The sequence below is a fragment of the Triticum urartu genome, chromosome 7A, assembly GCF_056163025.1.
Source record: "Triticum urartu cultivar PI428250 chromosome 7A, HENAU_Tu73, whole genome shotgun sequence".
NCBI classification, from domain to species: domain Eukaryota; kingdom Viridiplantae; phylum Streptophyta; class Magnoliopsida; order Poales; family Poaceae; genus Triticum; species Triticum urartu.
Window position 1 is genome coordinate 216,238,105 of NC_141879.1, and position 20,297 is coordinate 216,258,401.

At 48.4% G+C, this 20,297-nt stretch overlaps 1 protein-coding gene across 1 annotated transcript; it reads right to left on the reverse strand.

The window, feature by feature from the left end:
• Positions 1-1,555: 1,555 nt before the first annotated feature.
• On the reverse strand, positions 1,556-5,274 carry LOC125525279 (putative inorganic phosphate transporter 1-10). Its single transcript, XM_048690278.2, has 2 exons — positions 4,340-5,274; positions 1,556-2,774 (listed from the first exon to the last, which is right to left on the reverse strand). Exons 1-2 carry the CDS (start codon positions 5,041-5,043, stop codon positions 1,784-1,786), a joined length of 1,695 nt encoding a protein of 564 aa, XP_048546235.1. The 5' UTR covers positions 5,044-5,274; the 3' UTR covers positions 1,556-1,783.
• Between the last annotated feature and the right edge of the window lie 15,023 nt (positions 5,275-20,297).

Below are 20,297 nucleotides of genomic sequence, written 5' to 3' on the forward strand. Positions count from 1 at the left end.
ATTCACATTTGAACACACGTATGTAAACATTGCCGTTGTGCTACATTCATGCTTCCACTGTGTATCATGAATGTTTTGATAAATCAAATCATTGCTTCATATAAGCCATGATTTCTACCTTTATATTTTGCATATGCCTCTATAGCAATGATTGTTTTTCTCCGTATCAATTCTGTATGCTTCCTTTACCTGTCATGTGTGTTGTGATAGATCAAGCTATTCCTTCTTGTAAGCTATGCTTCCTATTTTTTTAGTAATGACTCTTTTTTCTTTTTCTCAATATTCTACTCCTCCACTACCTAGCATCTATGTAGTGATATATCAAAATGTGTCATATTTTCTCATGTGTTTCTGTTATACAAATGTTTTGTGCCACACAATTCTGACCGTGCATCATTGGTTTTCCAATCGCCTTGTAGTGCCCTCTCCCCATGACGTCGACACTGACGATGTGAAGGCAACAGAGGTGGTGGAGGTGGTGAAGGCAACAAAGGTGGTGGAAGCAACAAAGGTCACTGAGATCTCGGTCCTTATCGTGACGCTGCAGCCCAAGACTACCCACGCTTCCCAGATATATTAGGCCTGAATTTTGTATTATATTTTGTTGTAATGTAATTAATATGTGTTGTATTATATTTTGGTTTCATGGAAGCAGATTCTCTATTCTTTGGAAGCAAATTTTTGTTTCTTGTGGAAACAATGTATAGCTATAACAGAAACCAATTTATTTTTGAGTGGAAGCATATATATATATATATATATATATATATATATTTATTTATTTATTTATTTCTGATATAAGCAAAATTAAGTTGCAGTGGTAACAAATATATGAGTCGATGGAAATAAATTGTTGCTTGATTGGAAGCAAAATAAACATTTATATTCACACATTTTCATCAAATCGACACAAATTTGGTTGTACGCACTTGAAGCATATTATTGAGTAGATGGAAGCAAATATGCGTTGGCTCAAAATAGAATATGTGAATTACAGAAATAAATCATGTGGACAAAATGATGCATCAATCTTGGAAGCAAACTAATTATTGGGAGCTTAATTAGGAAGCAAACAATTAGGAAGCAATATATAGAAACGAACTGCCACTGGCCCATCCCGTAAAAAAAGGAACTACCACCGCGCCATGCACATATTAATTACATTACAGCACATCCCGATTAGCCCACCTCCGCCCACCTCCGCTTTAGGCGTTATATTAATTGCACGATTAGAGGATATGACGAGGGAGTATTTTTACCCAACATGGGTGACAGCATGATCTTAGGATTGACCCACCTCCGCTTTAGGCGTTATACAGACTCTACGTGTTTCTTTGTATTTCGCCTTCTTAATTTTGTTTGTGTGAGAGAACTTGTTTGGCTGTGTGCATCATAGTTATGCAGAAATTGGGTGTAATGCTTAAACCTTTTAAGTAATAAAGCGCCCTTTTTTGAAAATATTACCCATATGGCATTTTTAAGTGGGATGGGCTTGATGTTGCGCACTGATGCTCATACCGACCCGACTATATTTGTGTTTTGTGTGACACCACAATCACCGTCACCAACTTGCATATAATAACATAGCCCAGTTACATACGACAGACCTTTACAAAGTTTGAGCTATGCAATTTTGTCTCATCTCAACCAATCAAACGGAACAACCATGCGGGGAAATCTACATATGTATTTCTTCTTTTTAGGATTATCTACATCTGCATTTCACGTGCCAGTAACCAAAAACGGAACTGCTTATGCGTCGTGCTATGTTTTCAAAGTTCCGTCAGACAGAGAAGCGGTGCGGATGGATAGGCGACGTGCTAACGTGCGAGCTCACCAAGGACCCCGGGCTCTTGGGCGTCAGAGTTAGTTCCTGGAAGCACATCCCGCCGTCGCCGTCCTGGTTCTGGTCCCGCTCGCTCTCGTTCTCCTCCAGCGACCGCCTCATCGTCTCCGGCGTGAAGAAGTAGGTGACGACGAGCCCGAGCAGGCTGATGGCTCCGAGAATGACGAGCGCGTACATCATGCCGATGCCGGGCTCGTACCCGGCCTGCACATCTCCCCTGTCACGCGACTGCGACGCCCAGAGGAACCCCACCGAGCCAACGAGCGCGCCGACCTTCCCGGCGGCGGCGGATATCCCGTGGCAGGTGGACCGGAACCGCGCCGGGAAGAGTTCGGCCGGCAGGATGAAGGTGGTGGTGTTGGGCCCGAGGTTGGCGGAGAAGAAGGTGAGCGCGTAGAGCACGATGTACCAGGCGTTCTTGGCGTTGCCGCGCCAGTAGTGGTCGTAGGGGCCGGCGAGCGCGAAGAGGAACGCGGCCATGAGGAAGAAGCCGGCCATCTGCAGGCGGCGCCGGCCGGTGCGGTCGATGAGCAGGACGGCGGCGAAGTACCCCGGGATGGTGGATGCGACGGCGATGATGGCCTGGAACCTCGCCACGTTGTACGCCTCCTGGAAGACGTTCTGGTGGCTCGCCGGCGGGAACCACGGCCGGTAGATCTGCGACTGGAACAGGGTGCTGCTGTAGTAGGGGATGTCGAGCAGGAACCACGTCGCCGCGCACCCGAACAGGTCCCGGCCGTGCTCCCGCAGGAACCCGCGCGAGAAGAGGCCGTACTGGGCCGTCGGCGCGTGCCCGAACGGCGACGGGGTGCGGGGCATGGCCGCCGCGTCCTCCCCCTCGGATATCCCGTTCAGGTCGAGGTCGGTGAGGACGCAGCCCATGTCGCTGGTCGCCTTGAGCACGTCGCGCTGTACCAGCGCCGTAAACCTGCACCACCAGCACCCATCAGATAGAGTAGTTAGCTCAGTTAATTACTGAACTTTAGTTGGTTACTACTTTAACTTTCTTTTTTGACACTACAGTAGTACGTGACTACTTTAGCTTTTGGTGTAAAGAATCACCTCCTGATCGACCTGGTTTGTTAACTGCAAAAGGAAAACTAAAGTGAACCAGATTCAATGCCAGATTGCCAGTATATGCCACTTCAATTTGATATGCCGGCCTGACGTGTGGTGTGACGAGGCCAATCCAACGAGACGCAGATCGATCCAGATATAGATATGCTCAACTTGCTTATTTTACAACGTATGCAACCTGTTTAAGTATGCTTATGCAACTTGTTCAAGTATGCTTAAACATGACAGCCAGATGCACGACTCGTTCTAGAAGATAGTGCAAGGTCAAACAGAGCCAGGCAACTTGACGATAAGATATACTAATACTAAAACTAGACAAGTACTTTCTCGGTTTTTATTTAGTCCGCATATTAGCTTTGGTCAAAGTCAAGCTTTGTAAGTTTTAACTAAGTTTATAAACAAAAATATTAATATATATAATAAAAATCAATACCACTAGATTCATTATTGAATGTACTTTCACATCATATAAATTTGTTATGGCAAATGTTTATATATTTTTCTATAAACTTGATCAAACTTTGTAAAGTTTGACTTCGGTCAAACCTAATATGCAGACTAAATAAAAACAGAGGGAGTATAACCAGCAACCTTATGATGGTGGCCAGAGCCTGACAGTACACTTAAGCTTTGGGTCAGAGAAAATAATTAGGCAAACTGCGCCCAGGTTCGTTTACGGGGAACAGACTGAACTTCTTCGTTGGTCAGCAGGAAGCTGCTGCTTCGTCGGATCTCAAGTATCCCACGGTATATTCTTCTCCACGCCATTTGTTTGAGATACCAGTCAGTGTACACATCGATCATCGCAGTTTAGTTTAGTCTACCAATCAATGCGATGACTTGCTGAAATGTTTAGTGCAAGGTGTGCCACTCGCGCTCGTGTGTCTTACGATGGTACTCGAATATAACCCAGGATGCCAACTCAAAAAAGTATAGTATAATCAAGGATTAACAATCAGGGCAGCAACAGCTGGTATTGTTAACTTACCATGGAGCCGTTCAAAGGTACTTCGTTCACAGCTTAGAAACGGACACACAGTACGAGAAAATCACCTGCAAACTAAACTGACTGTGCAATGGAACTAAACGCAGCCTAGAACTCTTAAACTGTTCATTTTTTTTACCCCTTTCAGATGTATCAGCTTAAATCCGGGTTTTCATGTGAGGTGGGCATTGGTCATCACAGACAATATTTTGATCAAAGTTACTCCCAAACGTGAGACTACGGCTTGACTCATATGAAAATTGGAGCTTTCTCTAAGGTACTGACAACGTACTGAAACATACGTACGTACGATAACACCCTGTATGAATGTCACTCGTACAGAGTACTAGTACTACGTTAGGGAAATACAACGTACGTGGTCGAAGAGACACGTAGTGCACCAGTTGGAGTTAGGACAACCGACGTAGTACCTGGCTGTTTCTGGCATGGCCATCCTCCAGTAGAAGGTGAGCCCGGCGGGGACGGCGCCGGCCATGAGTATGACGCGCCAGGCGAGGTCGGCGGCCTCCGGAGTGTCAAGCGGGTCCGGGTGGCCCGTGAACCGGTCGAACGCGGCGGCGACGACCATGGTGACGCCGGAGCTGGCCAGTATCCCGAACCCTTGCATGGAGAACACGGCGGCGATGAACGCTCCCCGAGTGCGCTTGTTGGCGAACTCCGACATGATGGTCGCCGACAGCGGGTAGTCTCCCCCGACGCCCACCCCGAGGATGAAGCGGAAGAAGCAGAGGCTGGAGAGCACGCACCCGCGCGTGCGGCAGATGGAGAAGCCGCTCCCGATGGAGCTGCACACCAGCAGCAGCAGGCACGGGCCGTAGACGCGCCGCCGCCCGACGCGGTCGCCGAGCGCGCCGAAGAGGAGGTTCCCGACCACCGCGCCCAGCAGGGCGACGCCGACCGTGGCGGACACGACGGCGGGCGGCGTCACGCCCGGCCTCCCGTCGCCGGCGGGCGAAGGGTAGTACACGCGCCCGATGATCTTCATGACGGGCACGATGCAGAAGAGGTCGTAGGAGTCGGTGAAGAGGCCCATGCCGGCGATGATGATGGCCTTGAAGTGGTAGTACTGCGTGCGGGCGTGGTCCAGCGCCGTGAGCACGCGTATCGGCGCCATTCCGGACCGCCGCCGCGGCAGCTACCGGTCGATCGAGCGAGAGCCCGCGGGGAAAAGATTGGAACCTGCGGTCAGGTTTGATTAGGGAGGGTACTGGTCTGACTGCAACTTAGGATTTTGCTTTGTTTTATGAGGCGCGAGGTAGATGGTGGCCGTACCGGTGATGGCTACGTGCTGGAGTAAAGAAACGGCCGTGCGCGTTGACATGGAGAGTATGTGCCGGGTGGAACTGAGATGCGGAGGAAGATGCCACTGCCTCGCTATCTAAGACTCTCCGGCTCCATTGGCGGGCCAAGAGCATTTTAGGGAGCCATCAGAAAAAATAAATTGATCTGCTAATTTCTCAATCGAGAAATAGTCGAAGGGATTTTTTTCGTTATTTTTTCGTCCGAAATTGTCAAACGAAAACTGGATTCATTTTTTCCAAACCAAGTGCCATTCTCCTCGGCAACGGCGTCAGAAAAGCACAGTGACCTGCGAGTGTACATGGCTATTGTAATTGGTGATAAATGTTTGTCGAACCCACAGGGAGCGATGAGCTGACAACTACCAAACCCGCAGCTACGTTGTCATGGACATGACTACACAAATCATAGTTTAAAAATAGTCTATTCTATTGAAAGCAATAATAAAAGTTTTTTTTAATTTTTTTCAATAATATTCAATAAATAAAAGGGGTTTTGACTAAACTACAAACTGGTCGACCATAAAAGAGTTACACCCGGACCGTGCTTCAGCCCGGATGGATTTATAGGAGTTTTCTATCAGAAAGCATGGCCGATCATCAAGAAGAATATCATGGCAGCTTTGCTGAAGTTTTACATAGGAGACGGCAGAGGTTGTGCTAGGCTTAACAGAGCTTTGATCGTATTAATCCTGAAGAAGGTTGATGAAAAACTAGTTGGAGATTTCCGCACTATAAGCCTGCGGCACAACTTTGCAAAATTGGTGGCCAAGATGCTTGCCACTAGGGCCCGAAGACACATGCATGTGCTTGTGGGAACTAATCAAACGACGTTTATCCAGGGATATAGCTTACATGATAACTACCTGCTGGTGTGTCAAGTGGCCAAGAAAATCCAGATGCAAAAAAAAAAGTCAAGGAGTCTTTTTGAAATTGGACATCTCGCGCACGTTCGATTCGCTATCCTGGCCGTTCTTATTCGAGATCCTCAGAGCTAAAGGTTTTGGCGATTCCTAGTTACGATGGATTGTCACATTACTACAAACTGCAAACACTAAGGTGCTAGTGAATGGAGCCCCAGGATGACGGATCCGGCATGCAAAAGGGCTACGTCAAGGTGACCCCAACTCACTGTTACTGTTCATCATTGCGATGAATGCCCTCACAACAATAATAAACCGGGCGCTGAAAGAAGGAGTGCTGAGCAATTACAGAGGGATCACGGCAACTCAGAGCCAATCTATCTATGCTGATGACGCCGCCTTCTTCTTAAGGCCAACTGAGAATGATCTTCGGTTCGTTAGATATGCCCTACAGGTGTTCGGGGAAGTGACTGGGTTGCGTGTGAACTACATGAAATCTTTAGCGATTTTGATTGCAGACAACCAGGAAGATTGAGCCCGAGTGGAGAGCTTACTGAATTGTCCCATCGTCCCATCAAAGCATTCTTGTGCAAGTACCTTGGCTTACAACTGGCTATCAAGCAACTGACTAGGCCGCGATGGCAACCAATGCTAGATCAAGTGAGACACTTCATACCAACATGGAAAAGGGGAATGATTCAGAGATCAAGTTGATTGGTCTTGGTTAAATTTGTCATAGCAGCAGGGCCAATTAATCATCTGTTGGTCATGGAGGCACCGACTTTGGTGTTTGAGGACATAAATGGATGCATGTGTTCATTCTTCTAGCCAGGAAAGGAAGAGGTGAATGAAGGGCAGTGTATGGTGGCGTGGAAAACAATCTGCAAGCTCTGAGCTATGGAGGCCTTGGAGTCAAAAACTTACAGTTACAAGTGCTGATGGCCCTAAGAGTGAGATGGGAATTGTCGAGGAGGACGAACCCACTGAGACCTTCGCAAGGCCTTGCGCTGCTGGTGGACAAAGAGGCTCGAGAAATCTTTAACAACTTAGTCCGAGTGGGGAAAGGCGACAAAGTTCTATTCTAGACAGATCGATTGATCCATGGTTTTGCCGTGGGCAACATTGCCCCAAGGCTTGTAGAGCAGGTGGAAACGAGAATAAAGAACACTAGAACAATTGCAGAAGCACTGATCAACGAGAATTGGATTACAGACATAGAACCTGACTCAACATTCACATCCCTCGTGCAAATTATGCACCCGAGACACGTGGTCACCACTGTTCAAAGATTCCGCCATGAAGACGACGAGTTCACTTGGCCGGCAGATCCCATAGGTGTCTACTCCACTAAATCCACATATAACAGACTGTGCCAAGGATTGGTGAGACCTCCAACGGCTCAATGCATATGGAGGAGTTGGGCACCTCCAAAGTGAAAAATATTCACATGGCTCGCGATACAATATATGCTCTGGACTTTGGATCGGCGTGCAAGGCACGGGATGTAGGGCCACCCCACTACTGCAGGAATGCCTAGCAGTGGTGGGTGCAAAAAGGCTAGCAGTGACGGGCCAGGCTTCCAGGGCCGCCCGCCATCGACCTCCTGCCACTACTAACATGCCATTAGTGGCGGGCGCCCGCCTGCCAGTGGTGGGCCGTCAGCAGTGGCGGGCGGCTTGGGCCGCCTGGCAAAGAAGTTTTGTGTTGCAATGGTGGGCTCTCTCCACTGCCCTCCACTGTTAGAATTGAGGCTATTGCAACATATTGCACCTGGATCAGATACATAAATTCTATTTTTAACATTGATCCACATACACGCACCACATTACAATGATGACTGATTAATTAATGAAAAATAGTTATAATGAAAATATCACAACATTAGGCTTCCAAACTTTTCACTAAAATGAGGGTTAGTAGAACCAAATATGATATCATCCACATAAATATGGCACACAAATAATTCACCATTAACCCTTTTAGTAAAAAGTGTAGAATCAATCTTTCCAATTGCAAAGCCCTTTTTAATAAGGAACTCGGCCAAGCATTTATACCATGCTCTAGAAGCTTGTTTAAGACCATAAAAAGCTCTGTGAAGTTTGTAGACATGATTAGGTTTCTTGGGATTGACAAATCCAGGAGGTTGTTTAACATACACCTCCTCCTCAATTTCTCCCTTAAGAAAAACACTTTTAATGTCCATTTGATATAGAGTGATATCATGGTGATTGTCATAAGCAAGTAATATGCGTATGGACTCAAGTCTAGCAACGGGGGCATATGTCTCATCATAGTCCGTACCTTCGTCTTGAGTGTAGCCTTGAGCGACGAGATGGTCATTGTTGCGTACAACTTGTCCATCTTCATCATGCTTATTCCGAAACATCCATTTGGTTCCAATAACATTGTGATTGTCCTCGGGCTTTTCAACCAGTGTACACACTTGATTCCTCTCGAAGTTACATATCTCTTCGTGCATAGCATTCACCCAATCCGGATCCTCAAGAGCTTCTTCAACCTTCATAGGTTCAACACTAGAAATGAATGAGTTCTTCTTCTTCTCCTTCTTCATTGTTGTTGGCGTTGTCGTTCACTTGTGGAGGTGGAGGAGGAGGTTGAGGTGGTTCGTCTTGTTGTACTTCCTCATTTTCTCTGTCTTGACATGTTCCACTTGTGGATGCCTCCAAATCAACTTGTGGTTCACCTTGATGTGAAGTTGTGGCTTCCACTTGAACGGAAGAGGTACTCTCCTTCAACTCCGTTGGGCGAATCTTGCCAATGGACAAATCTTGGATTGCTTCCAAAGGATCTTTGTCTCCTGCATCAAGTGGCAATTGCTCTACTTGCAAGTCGTTAGATTCATCAAACTCCACATCAACTGTCTCTTCAAACTTTCGGGTGAAATTGTTGTAGACACGAGTGTGAGAGTTTGAGCCATAATCGAGTAGGAAACCCTCATGAGATTTAGGAGCAAATTTTGAGCGGTGATTGTAACACTTTGAGCCAAATACTCGAAAGTATCCAACTTGGGGTTTGTTACCGGTGAGAAGTTTGTATGCTGTCTTGCCGAGAAGCTTGTGAAGATATAGTCGATTCGTGGCACGACAAGATGTCTCAACCGCTTCCTCCCAAAAATGTCTTGGCGTCTTGTATTCATTAAGCATCGTTCTTGCCATCTCGATAAGTTTCCGGTTCTTCCTCTCGACAACTCCATTTTGTTGAGGCGTGTACGTAGCAGAGAACTCATGTGAGATCACTTCTTCGTCAAGAAAGGTATCCACATTGGCGTTCTTGAACTCCGTTCCATTGTCGCTTCGAATCTTCTTGATCTTCACTTGAAATTGGTTTTGGGCCTTCCTAGCGAAGTTCTTGAAAATCTTTTGGACCTGCAATTTATCATCAAGAAAGAACACCCACGTAAATCTTGAAATTTTTTTAACAATGACCAATCTGAACGAGTTACCACCGAGACTCTTGTAGGCGTTGGGACCAAAAAGATCCATATGAAGTAGCTCGAGCGGTCTTCTCATGGTCACGATTTTCTTCATGGGATGACTTCCTCCAACCCGTTTTCCTGCTTGACAAGCACTACCAAGTCTATCCTTGTCAAATATGACATCTTTAATCAACACCAAGGATATGATCACCTTTAATAAGCTTATCAAGATTTCGCATGCCCACATGACCTAACCTTCTATGCCATAACCAACCTTTAGAAGAATTAGCAATCAAGCAAGTACGAGGTCGAGCTTTCTTAGTGAAATCAACAATGTATATGTCACCTCTACGAATACTGGTAAAGACCATATTATGATTATCTCTATGAAACAGTTGGCAATCTACCTCAGTAAATAGAACATTGAAACCGAAGCCAGCTAGTCTAGACACGGAAAGTAGATTGTAACCAAGCGATTCAACGAGCATAACGTTTTGGATAGAGCTATCATTGGAAATGGCCACCTTACCAAGGACAAGTACCTTAACCTTGGAGTTATCTCCAAAAGTGACATACTTGCGTGGACCGTCATTCTTAGCAACACTACAGAAAAATACACTTCTGTGATGATACATGTTTATCACAGTAGGTCACGTTTTCTATCATGCATGTGCATCCATGACGATTTTATGACAGAATCAAGATAGTCATACCTGTGCTATCGTAGAAGTGTTCCATGAAATTACCAAAATTATCATCACGGAAGTGTCCACTTCCATGACAATAAATCGTGCGTCATAGAAGTGCTTTCGTCAAGGGTGACCGACACGTGGCATCCATCGTAACGGGTCGCTGTTAAGTTATCGGGTCCGGTTTTGGATCCGATAACCCGCTAACAGCCACGACTAATGCCGATTTTCCACGTGTAAAATTCTCATTGGCCGACGGAACCACGTGTCAGCTCCGCTTTGGCACAAGTGTTACTCATCCAATGGGAGAGATGTGCCTATGATATGTTGACACGTGGACCAGCCCAAAAGTGGCCCATAAAGATTAAATGGGCCGGCCCAACTAAAGGCCCACAAGATTTTGCGGACCATAATGGTCGGCCTAGCTAAAGGCCCACGAGATTTCGCCGACCATAATGAGCCGACCCAGCTAAAGGCCCACAAGATTTTGAGGACACTAGTGGGCCGGCCCGTTAATAGGCTGCCATGTTTTGGGCCAAATGTCGGCCCATATTTGATCCGGTCCATTAACAGCCTGGCACGTTCCGGGCCTAATAAAGGCCCATATGAGATCTGACCCATTAAAATCCTACCATGTTCTGGGCCAAATTACGGCCCAGATCAGATCCGGCCCTTTAAGAGGCTTTGGGCTAAATTATGGCCCATATCAGATTCGGCCCGTCAACTGGACGCTATGCTTTTGGGCCCACTTGCTAAAGGCCCATTTAGTAATTCGGCCTGTTAAAGGCCCATTTAACATTTTGGCCCTATATTTATTTCGGCCTGTTAAAAGCCCATCATATAGTTGGGCCTAACTACGGCCCGGTTTGCATCCGGCCTGCTCACAGCCGATAATCTGAGACAATTTTGGCCTGTTAACGGCCCGTGATGCGATTGGCACAATCATGGGCTGGGGTCTATTTTGGCCTGCTGCCGGCGGTGAGCTGTTCGGTATGTTTCAGGCCCAACCTACTTTCCAGCCTCCTAAAAGCCCATTGAGTTTTCTTGCGAAAATAGGGCCGGCAGTTTACTCGGCCTATTAAAGGCCCGAATCTACTAGTGGGCCATTTTACATTTAGGCCTGTTAACGGACCAAGATGACTGGGCCCATGATGCGGATCATACATAGTGATTTGCATGATGGCCCGATCATTTACCATAATTTTACGGTTTGGCTGGTTTACTACGAAGACATGATATATATACAATAAAATAACTGCAACATTGTAAATAAGAAAAAACCTAGACTATACAATAAAGAAATTACGGCATATTACATTCACTGGGCATCAAAGTTCGCCACTATGATAATAAAGCACAAGTAGACAGCAGATTGCATACACTGGGCATCAAAGATCGCCACCAGTGCAAATAAACATGCCGACAAAATAATATACAAAACCGACAGCACTTCAATAGAGTTCAAGAAAGGTTAGCCCTGCTCGGGAGCTGCAGCGCAAGCAGCTGAGCAAGCTGATGAGACTGCGCTTGTTTGACACTTATATCCTCCTCACTCTGAAATATAAACAAGCAGACAGATGGCAGGTTTTGCACATATAAGTATCAGTGCTGACAATCATCACATTTCTTATTGACGAACAAAGTGACACAGGTTAAAATAGCATTAACACAATATGGTATTGTTCAGGTTAAGACATAGCAAGAAATGACATTGTGAAGGAGCTGGCAGCTTTACAACACCACTGGATTACAGATCAAGAACTCATAAGTATCAATGGTTAGTGTGCTATCAATTTATCCCATTTCAGATTGGCAAATAAAGAGACAGTTTAAATAATAGTAGAATGATATGACATTGTTCATAGTTAAGACATTGCAGAATATGACATTGTGCTGTAGTGGGTAGGTTCACCACACCACTGGATTACGGATCAAGAACAGAAGCATACATGCAGTGCAAAAGAAGAACACTTGCTCTGTATAGTTTAATTGACATGGTATGAAGAAGGAACTTGGTTGTACAACTGAAAACTTAAATTGAGAAGGACAAACATTTGTTTATGAACTACATAATAAACTTTAAACATGCAATTTGATGCAAACACCAAAAATAAACAGCTGTTGCAGTCATGCCTAACCAAATATACACAACAAAGTTTGAAGGCTTGAGAAGGACAAACTTACATTATTGGTGAAGACAGGCTCTATAAAGCCCTTGTCCATGCTGATGGGGGGGCGGCAATTCAAGAAGTTTACCACAGAATCTTCTTCATAAGCATTGCCTTTATTCTACATTTTTTGAAGAGTAAATATAGATGTGATAATATAAGAAAAAATGGAGAATATTTAAAATAAGATGAAGAGTGATGCTACATAACCAAGTAGCTATAAATGTAAGTACAGCCATACAGGCAAAAGGTACAACCAAGAGCAATGCAAAGCTAAACTTCTTCAATACCATCGGTGTTATCCAACCTTATGGTAAGAGTACATATAGATCCAATGTGTAGAAAATGGAGGGCAAAGGAAAATAAGCTGCAGAGTGATGGTACATGAACAACTACCTGTCAATATAAGTACACTGATAAAGGACAGCAGGTACTTACAAGAACAATGCAGAGCTAAAAAAATTCATTGGCATTGGATATATTCTACACTAATGTAACTATTCATATAGATCAGATAATTTGGAGCGAACAATTGATAAGCAAGCTATCATGCATACTACTGTCACATAATGAACCAGGTATGAATGCAAGTACAATGATATAGGACGACAAGTACTAACAAGAGCAAAGCAGCAGGCAGCATATTTGCGACATCTTGTCATTCTTTTCAAACCGGAATTCTTCTTCGAGCAGATTTCCTGCAAAAAAGATCCGTAAGGCACATGCGAAAAAGTATAAGTTCAAATTGTCATGTGATATCATAGACAATACCTCATCCTGGGAACGAGACCAGTGCATAACAAGGTTTTTCCATTCAATGTCTTCTAAATTTAGCACAGAAGACTTCACCGGAAATTTGTTTATAGACTTGCCATCAAAGTGTGATTTCCTCAGGTAACACCGATACTACTGCAATGCTTCCTTGAAAAGCGCAATCAAGCTTTTCTCGTCATGACTATCCAGATTGACTCTCGCCTACTGATACGTCTCCAACGTATCTACTTTTCCAAATGCTTTTCCTCTTGTTTTGGACTCTAATTTGCATGATTTGAATGAAACTAACCCCGGACTGACGCTGTTTTCAGCAGAACTACCATGCTGTTGTTTTTGTGAAGAAATAAAACTTCTCAGAATGGAACGAAACTTTGTGAGGAATTTTTATATAATATATAAGAATTTATGGAGCCAAGACCTACTGAAGGGGGGCACCTGGGTGGGCACAACCCACCAGGGCGCGCCCCCCTCACCAGGCATGCCCAGGTGGGTTTTCCCCACCTGGTGGCCCCGCAGACCTTGAAACTGACGCTATAAAATCCTATTTTCCAGAAAAAATTGGGGAGAAATAATTATCACGACCCACGAGACAGAGCCTCCGTCACCTCCTGTTCTTGATCCGGAGGCCAGATCTGGAGTCTCTTTGGGGCTTCGGAGAGGGGGATCTTCGTTCTTCATCACCACCAACCCTTCTCCATCACCAATTCCATGATGCTCCCCACCGAGAGTGAGTAATTTCTTCGTAGGCCCGCTGGTTGGTGAGGAGTTGGATGAGATTCATCATGTAATCAAGTTAGTTTTGTTAGGGCTTGATCCCTAGTATCCACTATGTTCTAAGATTGATGTTGCTATGACTTTGCCATGCTTAATGCTTGTCACTTTGGGCTCGGGTGCCATGATTTCAGATCTGAACCGTTTATGTTATCACCATTATATCCATGTTCCAGATCCGATCTTGCAAGTTATAGTCACCTACTACGTGTTAAGATCCGGCAACCCCGGAGTGACAATAACCGGGACTTCTCCCGGTGATGACCGTAGTTTGAGGAGTTCATGTATTCACTATGTGTTAATGCTTTGTTTCAGTTCTCTATTAAAAGGAGGCCTTAATATCCCTAAGTTTCCAATATGGTCCCCGCTGCCACGGGAGGGTAGGACAAAAGATGTCATGCAAGTTCTTTCCATAAGCACGCATTGTTGGGGAACGCGGCATTTCAATTTTTTTCCTACTATCATGCAAGATCTATCTAGGAGATGCATAGCAACGAGAGGGGAGAGTGTGTCCACGTACCCTTGTAGACCGAAAGCGTAAGCGTTTAGTAACGCGGTTGATGTAGCCGAACGTCTTCGTGGTCGAACCGATCAAGTACCGAACGCACGGCACCTCCGCAATCTGCACACGTTTAGCTCAGTGACGTCCCTCATACTCTTGATCCAGTTGAGGCCGAGGGTGAGTTTCGTCAGCACGACGGCGCATTGACGGTGATGATGAAGTTACCGACGCAGGGCTTCGCCTAAGCACTACGACAATATGACCGAAGTGGAAAACTATGGAGGGGGGCACCGCACACGGCTAAAGATCAACTTGTGTGTCTATGGGGTGCCCCTCCCCCGTATATAAAGAAGGGGAGGAGGAGGAGGGCCGGCCTCAAGGGGCGCGCCCAAAGGGGGGATTCCTACTCCTAGTAGGAGTAGGTTCCCCCCTTTCCTAGTCCAAGTAGGAGAAGAAGGAAGGAGAGGGAGAGGGAGAAGGAAAGAGGGGGGCACCTCCCCCTCCTTGTTGGTGTACAAAAGTAGGGGCTCTCCTTTTGACCCCTTTACTTGTGCACGGGCAGTCAGAGCCACGCGCCGCGGCCACACTTAGCAGCGCAGAGGAGGGAAGCAGGAGAGAAGCCAAAGCACAAGACAATCAAGGCAACGCCAAGACGGGAAGCGCATGAGGGCAAGAGGGTGAGGTGGACTCCCTCGGCAAGATCCTTGCTGAGGCGCCCGCCCGCAGCCCCAACAAGAGCCTTGCCAGGGAAACTTGCCCAACACCAGCAGAGCGAGCCACCCTTGAGCCCACTGGCTCCGACCCAAGCAACAACGTCGGAACCAAGGCTCGAGAGGCGCCTCTGTGATGGCATGCAGATCTTCGTCAAGCCCATAAATATATGAGTTCAGATGAGGACTAGAAGATGGCGACCCTCGGCAGGATCCTAGCCGAGGAAATCCACAAGACCCCCGGCAAGACCCTTGCCGGGGATGACAGCAATGCCACGATAAGACCCTTGCCGGGCCCCCAGCAAGACCCTTGCCGAGGGCGTCAGCAGGGCCACTGCCAGGCCCGCACCAGTCGAGACTCCGCCGCCGTTCGCATGCAGCTGCCAGCCCAACCAGCTGGGCAGGCACCTGCGTTGCAACATGCAGCTTCCAGGCCAGATCAGCAAGCACCTGCGTGGCAGCATACAGATCTTCTTAAAGGCCCTACCACCGCGCCACCTCAGCTGCCTGCCTGCCAACATGGTGCTGCATGCATCGCCAACCTGGGCACATGTCGAAGCGAGGCGAAGCGGCGACGGACGGACGGGCCTCGTTCCCGTCCCCGATAAAGCTAATGGACACCTACGTAGTGCACTTAATGCACTTTGTCCCGTAATGCCGTGCGATAAGCTCGTGCACTGTAGGCCTTTCCACCTCCTGTGTGCCACTGTGGCAGCCTCTTTTTTCTATGAAAGGAGGCACGAGGCGACCAGGAGAGGGATTCAGGCTTTTTGGAACGGGACAGCCACCGTAGCTAGTTCAGAAAGCTCAAGAACACTCAATACATCCACCAAAGCAGGACTAGGGTTTTACGCATCCTCATGGCCCGAACCTGGGTAAACGATCCATGTGCTTGCTCCTAAACCTGCTCTTCTCATGACCCTGCGCCCGCCGACCGTAGAAGGGATCCCAGTGATCCCATAGGTGTCGTTCCTACCGACATCTTTGGCGCGCCAGGTAGGGGGCACAGTTGTGGGAATCTAGTCTAGCAGTTAGCCTAGCAGTTCTTCATCGCCATGGCTCCCAAGAAGAAGGCGGCCACGGCGGTCAGTTCATCGGGAGCCGAACGGCTCATACCAGTGCGAGTGAGCAGCGGGCCGGTCGCGGACAGAACCCGAGGCGCGACCCGCGAGCACCAACATCGCTCTAGCAGTCAGAGCCTGGCGAGCGGCGTCGTTCGTGCCCAAGGCGACGGGCCACATGCCGCGAAATCTAGAGATGGAGTTGGGCCTCCCGCAGACGGCGTGGGACCCTCCGGGGGCATCGCCATACCACCCGCAGGCGGCGCGACGACCTCCAAGACGCCCACTCCGGCACCCATATCACGCTCTTCCCAGGTTGTGCATGACGAGCAGCGTCACCACGCCGGTGACCCTAGACGCCGCCGTGGGAAGAGTCATGTGCGCCATTCGTGGGACGAAGGAGGCCAGCATGCCCACCGAAGTGCTGGCGAGGACGGCGCACAACCGCTGGGCCGTGACAGAGCTCCTTCTAATGTGGTTAGAAGTCGAAGCGCGTCCACGTAGCTTTCGCCGCCGCCCACGCCAACAGAAGCCTTGGCGCGCGCGCGCAACTGCTCCTGGACTTCCCTCCCGCCGCGGAGAAGCTCGACGAGTGGAGAGCCACTATCCGGAGCCTCGTCGGCGTCGCCAACAAAGACGAGCCACGGCCAGCGGGGCCCTCAGGCCGACGCTCCATCGAGCCACTGCATGCTGGCGGTGGAGGGGCCGGAGGCGCCGCGGCCATGATGCACTCTCCTCCTCCATGCCAGCCACCGCAGATGTCAGTCCGTCATGATGATGCTTGTGATGACATTTCCATAGCGCCGTCCGACCCATGGACCAGCCGCGATCAACGCCAGGTTCTTCAGGAGCGAGCCCATGAAGACACTCGAGCCACCATCAAGCGCTGGCGTGATACGCGCCACTAGTCAGACAGGCGGGCGGGGCCCGCTATGGACCACCCAGCACTGGGAGACTCCGGTGGCCTACCTTACGAGGTGGGTTGCCCAGCCTTTACCCGTGAGCTGCGACAGTTCCAGTGGCCGTCCCACCGCACGTTCAAGCCCGACGTCGGCGAGAAGTACAACGGCAAGACCCACCCGTCAGAGTTCCTCAGCATCTACACCATGACGATGCAAGCCGCTGGAGCTCGTGACAACAAGGTGCTTGCCAATTACTTCCCGTTGGCCCTGAAACCCAATGTCATGTTGTGACGCCCCAAGACCGGAGCTCCGGAGGCCTTCCATGTTTTCCGAGTTTCGTTGTGTGTTTTATTTTTTCTTGTTGCATTCATCATGGCATCATGTGCATTGCATCATGTCATCATGTCTTTAATCTTTCCAACTCAACTAAATAAACCGTATGGATCTTTGACCCATTTAAATTGAGGGAACTCACATGGTGGTTTCTCTTTAAAACATACCCTCCCGATATTTAGGGAGATATTATAAAATATTCCATTGTTTTGGAATCACCCATGAACCCACTTGCATATTAAATCCCTTGGCCTTTTCTTCTTCAAGTTTTGACTCTCTAGCCTTGCCAATAATTCTTTTACCATTTTCCGGAGCTCTACTAAAATTCTCAACATTTTTAGATACTCCTAAAACCTCGTCCTAGTTCAAATTCAAATGAGTTTGAATTCTTATCGTTCGATCTTGGCCATTTCTATTTTCTTGGAACCAGCGCATTTTTGCGACTTGGGGAAAATAATCCGCGTGCCCAAATCCTTCCTCTAACCCTTTCTTTTCTCTTTTTTCCTTCCTTTCTTTTTTTCTTTTTCTTTCTCTCCTCTGTTTTGAGAAGAGAGGTTATGGGGGAGAAGAGAGGCCAGCCAGGCAGGCCCATCTACGCCTAGGCGCCTCCCTCTCCACTGGGCCGGCCTCCAAGGCCCATTCCCTTCTAACCCTAGCCGCATGAGAGGCCTCCGCTCGATACCATCTCCTCTTGTTCCCTCACCGCCGCCAGCAGCGCTGCACGCACACACGCATCGCTCCTTCGTCCGATCCCCATCTCTCCCTCCTCCCGCTCTCTTCCTTGCGGCGATCCCCGTGGCCAGGACCGACCTCCTCCTATGGTGCCTTGCTCCTGTGCTCGTTGGGGCACTAGCAGCGAGCCCCGGCAAGCCCTGTGGCCTCCCGTCGCTCCAGCCCCGCTGGTGACAAAAGCCAGCGGAGCACCGCCCGCCTTGCCCTCGCGTCTCCGGCCTCCTCGTCGTCCTGCCATGGACGCTGAGCTCGCAGCTCCATCGAAGACACGTCCGCGTCCGCCCCGCCCAAGCTGCTCCGCCCTCGCTGTCACTCCTTGCACGCCGCGTCCTTCCTGCTTCTCCTCCCGCACCGACGCCCTCCTTTGGCTGCTCGCGCCTGCAGCGCCACCTCCATGGCCGCTGCCTGTTTGTCGCCCCACTGCCGGATCCGGCAATCTCTGCCCCGCCGGGTCCACATCGTCGCCTCCATTTGAAACCCTGCATCGCCAATTTCTTGCATCACGCGGCAACTCCCCTGCTCCAGCCGCTGCTGCCTGCTTCGTCCATAGACGCATGCGCCCGTGCTGACTTGAGGGAGTCCAACATCTTGTCCCAGCCCAACCGCTGCTCTTAGCCAAGCTCGCTAGCCTACGAGGCACCGGCTCCTCTGCTTCGCGTCTCCCGAGCACCGTCCAGGAGCCCGAGCTCCATCTTGAGCTCGCTGCTCGAGCATGCACCAAGAACCATGGCTTCCTGACCTCTTCACAGCACGCGTGCTGTAGCTGCCTAGCGCCGTTGACGTCAAGACCGTGGTCACAACCACCGTGGGTGCCAAGTTCCTCTTTCGGAGTCGTCAAGTGCACGAGGACCCCGATCCCGAGAACGACTACCACACCGGAACGCCAAGTACATGGATACGCCGAGCTTCTCTCCGAATGTGTGTATGACTACCGTATCGCCGAAGACCTTGGATGCCCGAACGAGTGCTGACCGAAACGCCTAAGTACCACTACTTCCATGACGACCGTTGTTCGCCTAGTACACCTTCGGATGGCCAAGTTCCTCTTCAAAATGTACGACTACACGGTGTTGCGCCAAGAACCCCGATGGCCGGAACCCTCGGATCCGTCAAGTTCGTCTATGAACCGTGAACAACTACCGTCGACGTAAAAACTTGTACCACTACCGCCGCCCGAACGTCTACAGAACATGTACCGTCGACCCTTGAAGACCCGTGGACGTCAAGTTCCTTGTTTTGACCCCGAACACCTACGGAGTGTGAACATGTACGAAGCGAGAATGACCACTTCCACTACCGCCGTTGCGAGAACGCCTACTTCCCTCTACGAACTTGATCTGTTCCGATAATGCACGCTTCAAAAGGTATAACCCCGAGACGACTGCTCGTGAACGAATGCATGTGTTGTATGAGATGCATGTTTGGATGTTGTATCCACCCGTGAACGTTAGTTGTTTCCCTCCCTTGGCACCACCGTCGACCCATGGGAACCCAGTAACCGGGAGCACCCCACCATCTCTTGCATGACACGCGCACGTCACTTTTCCTTTTGCACCGGTATCTCAATTGAGCTGCCGGATCACCGAAATGTTGCCGTGGTAACATTTCCATTTCACCGCCATGGTACCCCTTTTCCTTCCGCCAGGCGACAAATGCCTCATATATTATCATGTCAACTTTTTCTTAAATTTGCATAAACTTGAACATGTCATCCACATCATGATAATAACATTTAAAATGTTTAAAATTGTTGTTGCATTAAATTGCAAATGCACATGAGGATTTTACGGAATGGTTGTTGTTATTTTTGGCCTCATTTAAACTTGCCTAAATGTTTAGTTTACTTATGTTTCACCTCTTGCCATGTTTAACAACATTTAATATTGTTGAGTACATAAACGGGAGAGAACTAAATAAGTCATGTGGTGTTCTGTCAATATGCAACTCGTTGCTTATTGAGCTCCACTTAATTTGTAGTTTTGTTTGTGCACTTTGCCATGCCATGTCTCATTAAACTGGACATGCATCATACTTGGTTGTGCATCATGCCATGATTATGTGATGGTTGTTTACCATGTTGTTTGCTTCTTTCCGGTGTGCTTCTTCGGGTTGGTTCCGTTAACGTCGCG